The sequence below is a fragment of the Perca fluviatilis genome, chromosome 14 (genome assembly GCF_010015445.1).
Source record: "Perca fluviatilis chromosome 14, GENO_Pfluv_1.0, whole genome shotgun sequence".
Classification (NCBI taxonomy): Eukaryota; Metazoa; Chordata; class Actinopteri; order Perciformes; family Percidae; genus Perca; species Perca fluviatilis.
Genome location: NC_053125.1, coordinates 25,672,571 through 25,686,509, shown reverse-complemented (window position 1 = coordinate 25,686,509; position 13,939 = coordinate 25,672,571). Strand labels below are relative to the sequence as shown.

The window sequence follows — 13,939 nt, the reverse complement described above, 5'->3', positions numbered from 1 at the left end:
TGTCACTGAAAGGCTCAGATTAATATAAGTTATAAGTGTCTGACAACATTAAGGAAAGGATCCCTACAGAGATAGACCTTTAAAACCTCTTTGAGACCTTTCTGTTTAACCAGAAACAGCTCTGAAGTCACTAGCTCTAAGCCCACCAGACTCCATTTAAAAAAACACTACTTTTAGCGTGCATAGAGCCAACGTATTTTCACATGTAAATCTGTAAACTGTGTGTTTAAGTCTACCAAAACTAGAGTTGTGATGGTTGAAAAAGTGGAAAGACGACCCAAAACGTCGTTTAATATTTTGATTTAGTTTCTGTCAACTTTAAATGAAGTGTATTTTACGATGCTAAAATCACTGTTTATTTACATGGAGTCTGGTGGGTTTAGCGAACGCAATTTCACGATGTTTTCATGTTTAAAAAAAGGATCTTACTCTTTAACAAAGAGGTCAACCTCCTTAGAAATCCTTTCTATAATGTTGTCAGACACTTAGAATATTATTCTGAGTCTGTCACTGGCAAAACGAGCACTTTTGTGAAGGTAAATACAAGCTGGACAATCACCCTATTAACTTACATTGCCGCTTGTTTTGCTGCTGCCGACTGCAGCGCTCTCGCTTAATACTGGACCAATGTCAAAGACTGTTGTGCTCATCAGTCACTCAGACACAAAAACATAGGAAAAAAGGTTGAAAAAAACGGTAGTTACCCTTTAATAGTCAATCATTTTAAAGCAGGTTCCAAACTTGTGTTTTGAATTTAGTTGGAGAATTTGTTCATGAACTGTTTCCGAGATTCTGTCTCTTTTCCGTCTTAATCCTTTTCTTTTTCTTTAAATCTTGAATCAGGAACTCCTTCTTCCCATATTTGTCTGTTTCTACTTTTACATCCTGTGTTGGTCTCTCACTTTTGTTTCCTCTCTTTCTTATCAGGATTCCCCCCATTTCTTAAAAATAAAAGAATAAATCGTTCTTATTTTCCTCTCTAGGTTTCTCCGCGTCGAGCTTCCTCCACGGATGTAAACGGAGAAGCCGAGCAGCTGGATGACACCCCTGTCGAAGGTGTGTGTGTGTGATTATGTTTCGATTTTTACAATCAATAGTCTGAAGTCTGTATCAAGGGCCTGTGGGGGAGGAGGAGGGTGGGGGTGTGGCCTTGACCAACTGCCATTCTTCGCTCGTTTGAAAGCCATGATGTCTCTCTCTCATGGGTGGGCCAAATTCTCTGGGTGGGCAAAGCAGAGAAAGGGGAGGTTACCTTGCCCCTTATGACCTCATAAGGAGAAGATTCCAGATCGGCCCATCTGAGCTTTCATTTTCTCAAAGGCAGAGCAGGATACCCAGGGCTCGGTTTACACTTATCGCGATTTCTAGCCACTGGGGGACCATAGGCAGGCTGGGGGAATGCATATTAATGTTAAAAAACCTCATAAAGTGACATTTTCATGCCATGGGACCTTTAACTGACTCTAAAGTCACTTCTTGTTGAGATCGTCAGAAAAGCTAACCTTTAATGCTCTCAGAAAGCCAGCATTAAAGGTTAGGATCAAACTACGATACATTTGAAACCTACATATTTAAGTTTAGGCCCAAACAAAACAGCTAACAGAACGGACCTTTACAGAAAGGTTTTGAGGTGATGAATCGGGACATTTTCAAAGCCAACGGATTTCATAACAGAGCTGCGTCATGCGAGTTTGTTTTTAGACTGAGTATCTGAGTGAATTTTGAAAAACAGCATCTCAAGCAAAGACTGAAGAGCCCGAAAAAAAAAGAGCTCTGACTGTGAGTCAGTGGCAGCTTGAAAGCCTCGAGGCATCAAGGGTTAGTCTGGCGTACGCTCTGAGGGAAAGTCAACACACCGACCGACCTGTGAAGCAGAAAAAGACTCCGTGGCTTAACGTGTGTCAAGGGGACAGAAAACCTTTTGAGTTTCTGGGTTCAAGAGTTTAATTTCCAAAGCCAACATCTTAATGAAAGCTGTCAAACTCTGAACATGTTGTTGAAGCTGGTTGGTCACGTAGAGGTCATGGGGCTCAAATGGGATTCGAATGAGTGAAATATAAAAGACTTCTTCTCCTCCTCCTCACAGTGAACGGTAATCGGACCGTTTCTTCCTCCATGATCAACGAGAAGTACCAAGTCGGTAAAGTGATCGGAGACGGGAACTTTGCCGTGGTAAAAGAGTGCGTGGAGAGGTAAGGGAGCTTTTTTTTTTTTTGCCGTTGTTGTTTTTGGAACAGTCCAAACTATTATTCAAAAAGAAATGGACAGATAAATGATAACACCCTAGTTACTTTCATGAAAGTTCAAATGTTGTTAAGATTGATGGGCTACTGTTAAAGTTTGCGTTGTGTTTTGATTGACAGGTCGACGGGGCAGGAGTACGCTCTGAAGATCATTGATAAAGCTCGCTGCTGCGGGAAGGTAACGCTGATATGTAGCACTCTTAAGGTCCCCTGTAGAGCTGAAGATCTTTGTCTTAATTTCTATCATTTTACACGGGCTCGGGCTTGCGCTCCAGGTTGCGCGGTAAATGAGCGGTCAGGTGATGTGTTTCGATTAGCGCTAAAATGGATGCTGAGGAGGTGAAACGGAGGCTGGCCTCTGGAGGACTTATTTCATTTCTTTGTTCCAACTTCCAAGTGGCCTATAGCCTACGTCAGGGCTGTCGAACTCAACTTCACTAAGGGCCACACTGGAGAATGAGAATCATATTAAGGGCCAGACATGTTTGACATGCCTTTTTTCAACCGAAAAGTTGAATAACACCTTTATTATTTGTGTCTCATATAGCTTTCTCACTAACAGTTTGGTCAACATAAAGCCCTAAAAAGTTAGCAAAAGAGTTCCTTAGCCATCACAGAGTTTAGCAAATCAAAGATATTTTTTTTTTTTTACAACAACAACCTGTTTCACAGCCTGAATATGTAAACTCTCTGGTTCTATGGCAATTTCTGAGCCTCAAAGGCACATCTAGGCGGCCCAAAATCTATTGTGAACATAAATTGATATGCCGGCCGGATCAAAATTTGCAAGTGGCCGGATTTGGCCCGCGGGCCTTGGGTTTTACACATGTGGCCTACGTTAAAAAATGTATAAAGGACTAATTCTTGACAAAAGGCAAAAGAGCTGAGTGCGTGCGCACATTTGAATAATGTTGAGCTGTAAACGGGTTCGGGCTTTTAAAAAGCTGTCAATCAAAATTTACTTGTCGGGCTCGGGCCGAATTCTGTCGGGCCTTCGGGCTTTTTCCCTTTCGTCGGGCCCCCCTTTTTAACGCCTTCTTTTTTTTTTTTTTTTTTTCTCACTCAAATTCTTATTTTTAAAAAAAAAAAAAACCACCTCTCAATTAGAAATTAGCATTTATCCATACCTTGAAATAATAATGACAGTAACACTCTTCATCATGTATGTAAACATGAATATGTGAATACATTTTAATTATTATTATTTTGATGGTTTGTGAAAAAGAACATAAGGAAATAGCATATTTATTTCTTCATCAGTTGCAAACGTTAGCTCATGTGGCTAACTAACTCCACATTAGTTCTAAAGTTGCAAAGAGTTTAAAGCTCCGTCTTACTTTCAAACAATGAACCGATCTTCAGAAAGAACAAGGAGAAATTCAATCAGGTGCAGAACTTTCCGTGTGCAGTTCAGGAAGGCTGGGAGATCTGAGAAAAACGTAGAACCTGTCAAGTCTGTCTCCGTAGAAAGCTTAACACCTCAGCAGCGTCTGAAGAACCAACGCCTGTTAACCAAATATTCTTTAAATGTATATGTGTGTGTGTGAGTGTGTCTGTGTGTGTGTGTGTGTGAGAGAGTTACCTGGAGCGCTGACAGCAGGACTCGCAGGTGTCCTTTCCTTTTGCTACTCAGCATCCACCTGACAAAAAACAGAAAAACAGCCATTGCGTTAACATGTGTGTGTGTGTGTGTGTGTGTGTGTGTGTCTGTGTGTGTGTGTGCGTGTGTGCGTGTGTGTCAGGAGCACCTGATAGAAAATGAAGTGGCAGTGCTGCGGAGGGTTCGACATCCGAGCATCATCCAGTTAATCGAGGTGGATGAAACGCCCAGTCAGCTGTTCCTGGTCATGGAGCTCGTCAAGGTGCCTCTTCATCTTCTTCCCGTTTGTCTTTGCGATAAAGAATATAAAGAAATATTGAAATGACTATTTTTGCCCCCATCTTTTGATCTTTGCCTCCTTCAGGGCGGCGACCTGTTCGACGCCATCACCTCCTCCACAAAGTACAGCGAGCGCGACTCCAGCGCCATGGTGTTCAACCTGGCCGGGGCCGTCAAGTACCTACACCGGATGAACATCGTCCACCGAGACATCAAACCAGAGAACCTGCTGGTACGTTTATCAGTGTTTTTTGCCCCCAGGTTAGGGTTAAGGTTAGGTTATGGTTAAGGTTAGGTTCCTTGAAGGCAGTGGTTTTAGCGCTGCCTGGAAGGAGCAGTTGGGGGAAAAAAACACCATCAAACGGTACTGGTACACACACACACCCACACATACACACACACACACTCAGACAGCCTCGCAGTACCCTGAGCTAAAAATCCAACATGGCTGCCCCATGCGGTAGCGTGCCTATGTTTCCACAGCCCTATGTTCCCACATTTCGAAGATTATTTTCAAAATTAGGTCCTATGTTCCCACATTTCCTTTTTCATAAATTTGTATCAGATTTTATCCCCCTAACCCTAAAAAATGTTGTGGGAGGATAGGGCTTAAATTGAAGGGAAATGTAGGAACACAAGACCTAATTTTGAAAATGTCCTAGAAATGTGGGACCATAGGGCTGTGGGAACATAGGGCTGTGGGAACATAGGGCTGTGGGAACATAGGGCTGTGGGAACATAGGGCTGTGGGAACATAGGGCTGTGGGACCATAGGGCTGTGGGACCATAGGGCTGTGGGAACATAGGGCTGTGGGAACATAGGGCTGTGGGAACATAGGGCTGTGGGAACATAGGGCTGTGGGAACATAGTGCATCAACAGTAGTGAAAGCTGTAGTAACATACAGTTATTAGCACTTCTGTCTTATTTGTGTCTCACTAAATCAGTCATACGCTGTCCAACTTCTATCTGTGGACATGTTGTTACTGTTATTTTGTAGTTCCTGTATTTGAAAAAAAACAAACTCAAATCGTAGTACACAATGTTCTATTAGTAATTCTTGAAAGTCCTAACGGTACTCTGTATTTAATTATACATAAATAAGACAAAATAAATACATTTAAAGGGATGTTAAAATGTAATTCTGGCTTCATGAATATAGGAGCAGTTTTTCTTTACACTTATTGGATAAAAGATGTGTTGTAGGTGTATGAATACAAGCTACTTTATAATAATCGTAATAGTACCGTGCGTATTTGAAGTGTTAGTGTGTGTGTACTGCAGGTGTGTGAGTATCCAGACGGCACTAAGTCACTGAAGCTGGGCGACTTTGGTTTGGCGACGGTGGTGGAGGGACCGCTGTACACCGTTTGTGGCACGCCGACGTATGTCGCCCCGGAGATCATCGCTGAGACCGGGTAAGACTGGTATTTTTTAAACTTTTTTTTTTCCTTCGTACGTTCTTAAAAATAAAATCCTGGTCACACATGCACCGTTTAGAAAAATCTCTGTCCACATGAAAACCCCTAAAACACAATTAAAGCGCTCTCAAGAGCACGCCAAGCCATCAGGCAGCGATATAAACCCGGACTCGCAAAGAAAAGATGTTGGTCAATTAGAAATTGTTACTGGAATCAGATTCTAGTCAGTATGTGAGTCTGATGCTGCTCCATCGGGCTGTGATTATGGGGTGTGTTTCAAGAAAATGCTTCTGCACTCAATTGGATAGACCTACAACCAATCAGAGCAACAGAGCACGTGACGTTGCCGAATCACGTAGGAAGGACGGCAAAAACATCTTTCCGATCGACAAATGGCTTGATCGCGGTTCTCTGTTCCTCTTTTAAAATTAATGCACTGTCGATCTACACATCTGACGTGGTTGATTACGTTACTGTTGGTCATCTGTCCATCATCGTATAAAGCCCGCCCCCCTGACAATCTGATTGGTCCGAACAGCTCTGGTTTGAGCATAGTTGCTCCACAACGGATCAAGTCCAGACCGAACTTCCCGACCTCAAATGTTGTGGGCGCGGCTAAGTTCAGCTGGCGTCCAGGCTAGGAATCCTACAAACTGCTAGAAGTCCAACATCCAAGACTGGCGACGTTAAATTTTGTAGCAGTGATCTCCATTCTGACGCTTCCTTTCCACAATACAATGAAAGAGTACCCGTACATTTAGTGTAAACATTTAAAAAGTCCTGCTAGCAGTTAGAACTGGCACTATTTTGGCAACGTCTGCCATGGCAAGAAAACTTGACTATGTTAACTTCTCCTCAGATCTCTGCAGGGTAAATCCAGACAGCTAGCTAGACTATCTGTCCAATCTGAGTTTTCTGTCGCACGACTAAAACAACTTTTAAACGTACACATGTTCCACCAAAAGTTTCTTCCCGAGGCTATTTAGCAGAGGCTCTTTGTGGAGCTTAGTGCCGCCCATGACAATTATGAGAGCACGTTGTTCTCCCATCCCTGAATGCTATGTGGAGGAGCCAGACCCTCCTCGGCTCCGCAGCGTGTCGATCGCCTGGCAAAGTGAAACTACCTCAGTTGTGTACGCCTCACAAAGTAGATAACGGCGCACACAAGCCGTTATAAGCCATAACCTGTGTTTTCCTTGTCTATAGGTTAACACACGAACGCCATTTTATCCAAAAGCTCGGTTTACAGTGACCTAAAACACCGTTTGTATGTGGATGAAAGGCCAAAACAGAGAAAAAGCTACATTAAAAAAAAAATTGTCTACATGCGGAGTAGGCTTCAGTTTCTGGGTATTAGTTGTTAAAACAACATGTTAACAGACATGTATATTAAAATGTGTGTGTGTGTGTGTGTGTGTGTGTGTGTGTCTGTGTGTCTGTGTGTGTGTGTAGCTATGGTCTGAAGGTGGATATCTGGGCGGCAGGAGTGATCACCTACATACTGCTGTGTGGATTCCCTCCATTTAGAAGGTAAATGTACACAAAGTTTTGGTAATCATCATCAACAATGTCAATTTGTATTATATTAAATATGTTTTTCTAATGCTGTTAACTGAGACATATGTTGTAAGTTTTGTCCAGTTTATTCAAAACATGTCCCTCTTCCTGCGCTCCTCAGTGAGAATAACGTCCAGGAGGAGTTGTTTGATCAGATCCTCAGAGGGAAACTGGAGTTTCCGTCTCCAGACTGGGACGCCATCAGCCTCCCAGCCAAGGTACCTCTCGCTCATACTGATGGTGAATTTGTCCTCAGGTGGAGCGTTTCAATGCTGGGGAGTCAGACATTCAGGGCTTTTTCCAGTCAGCACTAATACAAACTGTAGACAATTTAAGGAAGTTTGTTGTTTTGTCTGCCTAACGTTGGCTGGATATTTTGAGTACTACGTGAGTTTGGTTTACAGAATCTATTGAGGAATCATTTTAATCAAATAATACAGGCATGACGGGACGAGTGGGGATTGAAGAATCTAATTTATTGTTATAGTTAGGATTTCTTAAGTTAAGATAAGATAGGAGGTCGGAGATAGGATAGGACGCAGCCACGAGTTTAAGAATTGCTTCTGTAATAGGAAGATTTTTCCCATCTTTGAAAGTTAAAGCAACACTAGGTAACTTTTCCTGCTTCGGTCCCCCTACAGGTTGGAAGCGGAATTGTCCATTACATTACACTGTCCGGTTCATTCGAACTACAGATCCGCTACCCGATCTGGCAAACTTGCATAATGTAATGTAATGGACAATTACGCTTCCAACCTGTAGGGGGACCAAAGCGGGAAAAGTTCTCTAGTGTTCCTTTAAGAAAGGGAAAGGATGTAGGATATTTTTCTGTAATTGGGCACCAGGTGTCTTGTCGCATTAGATTTCAACAGAACATAAATTCAGACCTTTCCACGACCTGTTCCTCAGATGCTGATCAGTCAGATGCTGCAGGTGAACGTGGACACTCGCTTCACTGCCGAGGAGGTCCTGTCTCACCCCTGGGTGACGGTAAGAGGGAGCATGTGTAAACTACACAAATACTACACACATACATGCTTAAAGAGAAGAACTGAGATCACTTTCGGCAAATCAGTTTGTTAGTTACCTTAAAGCTAGTGTGGTGAGTCCACACAGCATTCTGGGACGGGAGAAAAACGTGCTCGGGTTTATTGGCATTTCTTTAAACCAATCACAAATCGTCTTGGGCGGTGTTAAGCGCCGAGCGGAGCCACGGTGCCTCTGCAAAACAGCCTCGGGAAGGAACTTGTTTTGGTGGAACATGTGTACGTTTAAAATTTGTTTTAGTCGTGCAACAGAAAACTCAGATTGGACAGATAGTCTAGCTAGCTGTCTGGATTTACCCTGCAGAGATCTTAGGAGCAGTTAACCATAGTCCTCAGAAATCCACCCGAGTTTAGAATTACAACATAAAGAAAGCTTTTAAAGTTAGGTAACGGAAATCCGGTAAAAAAAAAGGATGGGGCAATCCCTGAAGTGGAAAGTCGTAGACATAGACTACTTTAAAGCAGAAGTAACTATGTTCTATGGTTCATTGTGTTCCTTTAAAGCAGCTTGAGCTGATTTGTTCAGCAACTCTTTTAAAACACGTCGCTTTTGCAAAATTTTTACTTTCTGGAAACTTCCACATTCAAGTTACTCTAAAAAACGTAAAAACAGTACAAAAGCTTAAAAACAAGCACATTAGATTACAAATTAAAAGCAAAAAAGTAATCTGAGTACATAGAGTCTTATGTTAACTTTCCTACTGAGCTTTGTTATTGTTGTGTTTTTGTTCAGGACGAGGCTCCCGTAGACTCCCACACTGTGAGCAGCACTGAAGAACAGCTCAGTGGAGAAGCACTGGAACCGGAGCAGGAATCCCCGATCCTGGAAACCAAACAAGTTCCCTCACCAATGGTCTAAAACACGCCGACGTTCACGTTTCATCGACTCAAAACCAAAACACAACATTGTGCGTTTTGATCGACTGGAAACCCCCAGACGAGTTCCCCTTGAATCTGTTCCAGAAGTTTTTTGTTTTTCCCCCCTAATAAAAACGAAATGTGTTTCATCATCTTCAGTTTAGAACTCGCCCGGTTTGATCTTTTGGAAACCAAATGAGTTAAAGCTTCTGGAAGCCAAACAAATCCACCACCTTCGGTCTAGGATGGGACCAGTTTTCCCCTACTGGAAACCAAATTAATTCTCTTACATTTGGACTAAAATAAGCATGATTTATACTTCTGCGTACAAATCTATGCAGTGGTTACGTACGTAGGTACATGGAGACACGAACCTACACCGGACCCTACACCGTAGCCTGACATGCACCTCTCTACGGCGACGCACGTAGGGGCTTAGTAGCGTTGCACCCCCCCCCCCCCGACTCATTTCCTGGTTCTCCTTCTTCATAAACAACATGAGATCAAGGAGAGGGTTAACTTTTCCTGCTCCAGATTTCCCACCGTGGTCAGAAAGAACAGGGGAGACACTTTGTTTCTCTCACTACGACTCTAGAGACACTCCGAAGCTAATCGCCGTCACTCTCTCACTCACTCTACCACACACACATGCCGGCCCTGCCGAGATGGACTATAAACTTAAGGCCAAGGCCAAGTAGAGTTCCCACAACCTCTGGTCAAGAGAACATTCCTTTTCATCCACTGGAAACCAAACAAATTCCCTTAAGTATGATTTATAACGTGTCCCATTTCATCCACTGGAAACCAAACAAGATATCTGTCTCTGCTCGAGAACTCATCCCAATTCACGTACTGGACACAAAGAAGTTACCTCATCTCTGGTACAAAACATGTTCCTTTTCATCCACTGGAAACCAAACAAGATCCTTCAAATCTGGTCTACAATATGTCTCATGTTTTCAACTGGAAGGCGAAGGAGTTCCCGAACCTCTAGTCCAGAACAAGTCATGTTTCACTGCCTCTAGTCTAGAAGAGTTTTGTTTTCTTCTACTCGGCACCGAATGAGTTTCCTTCTCATTGGTCTTTAAAGACTTTCCGTTTAATTTACTGGAAACTGAACAGTATTCTTTACCACTTGTCTAGGACACGTGCCGTTTTGTCCACGGCAAACAACATCAAGTTCTCCGTTGGTATTTCCAATTTATTTCCTGGAAACTGTCCTCTCCTCTGGTCTAAACAAGCATTTAATAATTAACTGAAGACTTTCACAAGTCCCGTCTCTGCTGCTGTACTGGAAAGTATTTACATTTTCTCTGATGAGCTCCATCAAGAGATGGGAGTCCCATTTAGTTTTTTTGCTGGACACTAATGAAGTTGCCACACTGCTACTTGAAGGACACACACCATATCAACACTGGGACACCATGAAGGTGCTATTGGACACAACCTGTTTCATCACCCAGTGTACAGTATCATGTGACTGGACCCATTTCCTGGATTTGGCCCTTACCTCTGCTCTGAATTACGCTTAATTTAGAGGCTTTGAAAAAGGCTACCATAGGGTTATAAACAACTGATTAATTGACAACAGTCTCTCTGGTTTAGGGATCATTTCCTCTATAGTCCCTGCCGCTTGGCGACCAGGATGTCTTCCATGTATTCTGGGAAACGTCCCATTTATCCTGCCTTTACCCTCCAGCTCTCCTTTCGCTGACCTGAAGGACGTTTCTCATTTCTTCTACTTGGCACCCACCAACCCGAGGAGATATTTGAGTACTGTGCCTGTTTACGCTGCTGATTAATTCCTTGTAATATCCTAAAATCTCAGCCCATACCTTTCCATACGTTCCACTCTTCAGACCCCAGCACAGCCATTGGCTGTATAGACAGATAAGGCTCATTGTTTTTTGGGGGTTTTTACAGATTTTTTTCCCTCTAAAGTTTACCATGGCTTTTGAAAAGGTGCAGATCTGTTTAAAGGGATAGGTTGACATTTAAAAAAATATGCCTTCTTGCCAAGAGTTGGATGAGAAAATTTATATCTTTTTCATGTCTGTACGTAAGCGTGTAGCAGGGAGGACATACTCCAGCTCAGCCTCAAGACTAAGGTCCAAAGTTCAGAAATCTGCCTACCAGCACCTCTAACGCGGACTAATTAACATGTTATCGTTCCCACTTTAAGCTATGTCAATGTCAAATTTATTTATATAGCACATTAAAACAACAGTGGTTGACCAATGTGCTGAACAAGGTAAATATAAAATGCAGAATTGTCACGTAAAATACATTGTTACAAGTAACATGAAACAACAAAACACATTTGACGCCCAGACTCAGCTAGGACCAAAGGCCAGAGTAAAAACGGTGTTTCTTTAGCAAGGATTTAAAAGTATATTTAGGGCCCTATCTTGCACCCCGCACAGCGCAAAGCCTGACGCAAGTGTCTTTGCTAGTTTAAGACCGAAGCAGTTGTCAATTTCCCGTCCAGCGCCCGCGTTGTTTAAATCAGCATAAGTCTAAAGTCAATAATGCAGCATTTCATTGTTATTTTAACAGCAAATTAGTCAAATCCTCCATCATAACAGCAATGCTCCAAGGTCCAAACGCGCCTGGCTTTTAAAGGGAATGGGAGATGGCACTCTGATTGGTTGATTGCATGTTACGCCCAAAACACACCTAGGAATTAATGAAGACACTAAGTACAACCCTTTTGAACCATGCACCCAGCGCACGGACCCTTCTTTCCGCCGTTAAACTTGGATTTGGACATGCCCTAAACGCACCCGCGCCAGGCGCTCCACGCCGTGCGCTTAGATCGTTAAAATAGGGCCCATACTCTGCGTCTCTTGAATATACAATGGAAGGCTATTCCAGAGGATGGGAGCACCCACCGCAAAAGCTCGATCCCCTCTACTTTTTAGCCTAGGGACAGTTGGTTGACCTCGATGTTCTGACTGGTGAAAAGTGATGTAAAAGTTCAGCCAGATACAAAGGGGACAAACCATTTAAAGCCTTGAAGACAAGTAATAAGAACTTAAAATCGATCCTGAAACGTACCTGAAGCCAACGAAGAGAGGCCAAGACAGGTGTTATATGTTCCCATTTTTTTGTACCTATACACAAAAAGAAATGTGAAAATGGAAAATTGTGCTCTTGCTCACCATAAATCTGTCCAACACGTAACTCCTCATAAAACCACAAAATGTGGTTTTCTACAGCTCGATGGTTGAATGGTTGATTGGTTTTATGATTTTTCCAAAACCAGATTTTTACCGGATTTGTTTTTGAAAAACACACAAACACAAAAACTTCAAAAATAATGAGCCACGTCTACATAGAATCGCCCGTCCTTCACCTATTCCTCAGCCTTCGTACTGTAACTCAGATTAACTGAGTGACTTCTAAACCTCACAATTTAAAGAAAAAAAATACATTTTCACCAACCTGTCAAAGGTTTCTACCGGCAGTATGACCGAGGTCGAGGGGCGCGTTCCAGTCCGAACCCCGAGCTCCCTGCCTCTCCTCCCGCCTGCAGTCAACGGAGGATAAAATATGTTGTAAATACTGTAAATACCACTCTGTCTGTTGGTGTCCGTCCGTGTGAATCCGTTGTGAAGTAGGAAAACTGTAGCAGTTTTGAAAAAAAAAAATATATACCACAATGAAAAGAAATAATCTCATCATAGACATCATGTGTCAGCATCCCAAAAAAAACTGCCTTGTTTTTCCTAAAGAGCCAATGTTTCTTATTATAACATTAATTCATGAGGAAGTAATATACAATTATATAAATTTTTCCTGCATTGAATACTTTTACTTTTCATACTTTAAGTGCATTTTCAATGCAGCAAATTTCCTTGTAATTAACTATTTTTAAAGAGTTGTATTAGTACTTTTACTTAAGTAAAGCTCTTCCACCCCTGAACATGCATTTTAGCTCATTAAAATCTAAAACAGGCTCATGAAAAACAAGGTTTCGGAGGGATGTTGACAAACCATAACGAAAGAGATCGTCGAGTGGGCAACGATGGATCTCTTTCCTTATGTGTTCATGAGTCTGTGAGATGTGACGTTAGTGGGTCATCCATCAATCACGTCGCTCCATCCACACATACATCAAGTTGTCGTTAATTATAACTGGTTATAAGAATACTGAGGGTGAAGGAAAGGTGTGTGTGCGTGTGTAAATAAGTGTGTTTGATTTCCACAGTGTAATGTTTTAACTTAAAATCATGTGGAAAGTACGAGTTTCAGTGTGTGTGTGTGTGTGTGTGTGTCTGCATCAAAGGAAAGTGGGTGACTTTTGTTTTTAAAACTTGATTTTAAGTGTTATCTGGATACATGCGTTGACCTGATGCAGTGTTGTTATGACCTTATCATGACCTTTGAACTTAGCACGACCTTTCCATGGCCTTGACATTTTGGCGGGAGCCGCTGATTAAGAGTTTTTGGCAATGATGTGCTGTCTTGAAAAGTTACTTTAACCCTCCTGTTGTCCTTTTCAAAAAAGTTTTTATATCAGAAAATTTCTTTTCTTTCAACCAAATAGTCAAAAATTAAATAAATGCCATGGATGGTTCCATGCAACGCTCTTCACAAGTAAAATAACTACTTTCATTGAATTTGGCTGTTTTATTACATTTTTCAACATTTGAAGAATTTTTTTTATAAAAGAACTTTGAAAAAAGAGATTTTTTTGTGGAAAAAGTTTCAAAAAGTTAGCCTGACAAGGCAGACCCACATCAAGATGTTGGGTCTGTGAACTCACCATTGGCTGAGCTCAATCCGAGAGGCGGGATAAACGGTTGTCTTTCAGAATCCCTCTGCACGTAATAGGATAGCGCTACAACCAGGCAGAGCAACGAAGAAGGTGACGTAGTTAAGAATGATTTCTGTGCCGAAAAGTTGAACTCCAAGTCTTCCAGAGTCGCGGCCA

The 13,939-nt window shown here is 42.2% G+C and overlaps 2 protein-coding genes across 2 annotated transcripts in view; one reads left to right on the top strand and one right to left on the bottom strand.

Moving 5' to 3' along the window:
* Window positions 1–9,536, top strand: part of LOC120572162 (serine/threonine-protein kinase DCLK2-like) — a 24,710-nt gene extending 15,174 nt beyond the window's left edge. The window contains exons 7-16 of the mRNA XM_039821334.1: window positions 984–1,056; window positions 2,087–2,192; window positions 2,364–2,421; window positions 3,986–4,105; window positions 4,208–4,354; window positions 5,406–5,539; window positions 6,995–7,072; window positions 7,221–7,317; window positions 8,009–8,089; window positions 8,879–9,536. Of these exons, the coding sequence (XP_039677268.1) occupies window positions 984–1,056; window positions 2,087–2,192; window positions 2,364–2,421; window positions 3,986–4,105; window positions 4,208–4,354; window positions 5,406–5,539; window positions 6,995–7,072; window positions 7,221–7,317; window positions 8,009–8,089; window positions 8,879–9,004 (1,020 nt within the window). The 3' untranslated portion in view covers window positions 9,005–9,536. The remainder of the gene's footprint in view (window positions 1–983; window positions 1,057–2,086; window positions 2,193–2,363; window positions 2,422–3,985; window positions 4,106–4,207; window positions 4,355–5,405; window positions 5,540–6,994; window positions 7,073–7,220; window positions 7,318–8,008; window positions 8,090–8,878) is intronic.
* Window positions 1–13,939, bottom strand: part of LOC120572171 — a 284,405-nt gene that overhangs the window by 111,900 nt on the left and 158,566 nt on the right. The gene's annotated exons all lie outside the window — the stretch shown is intronic.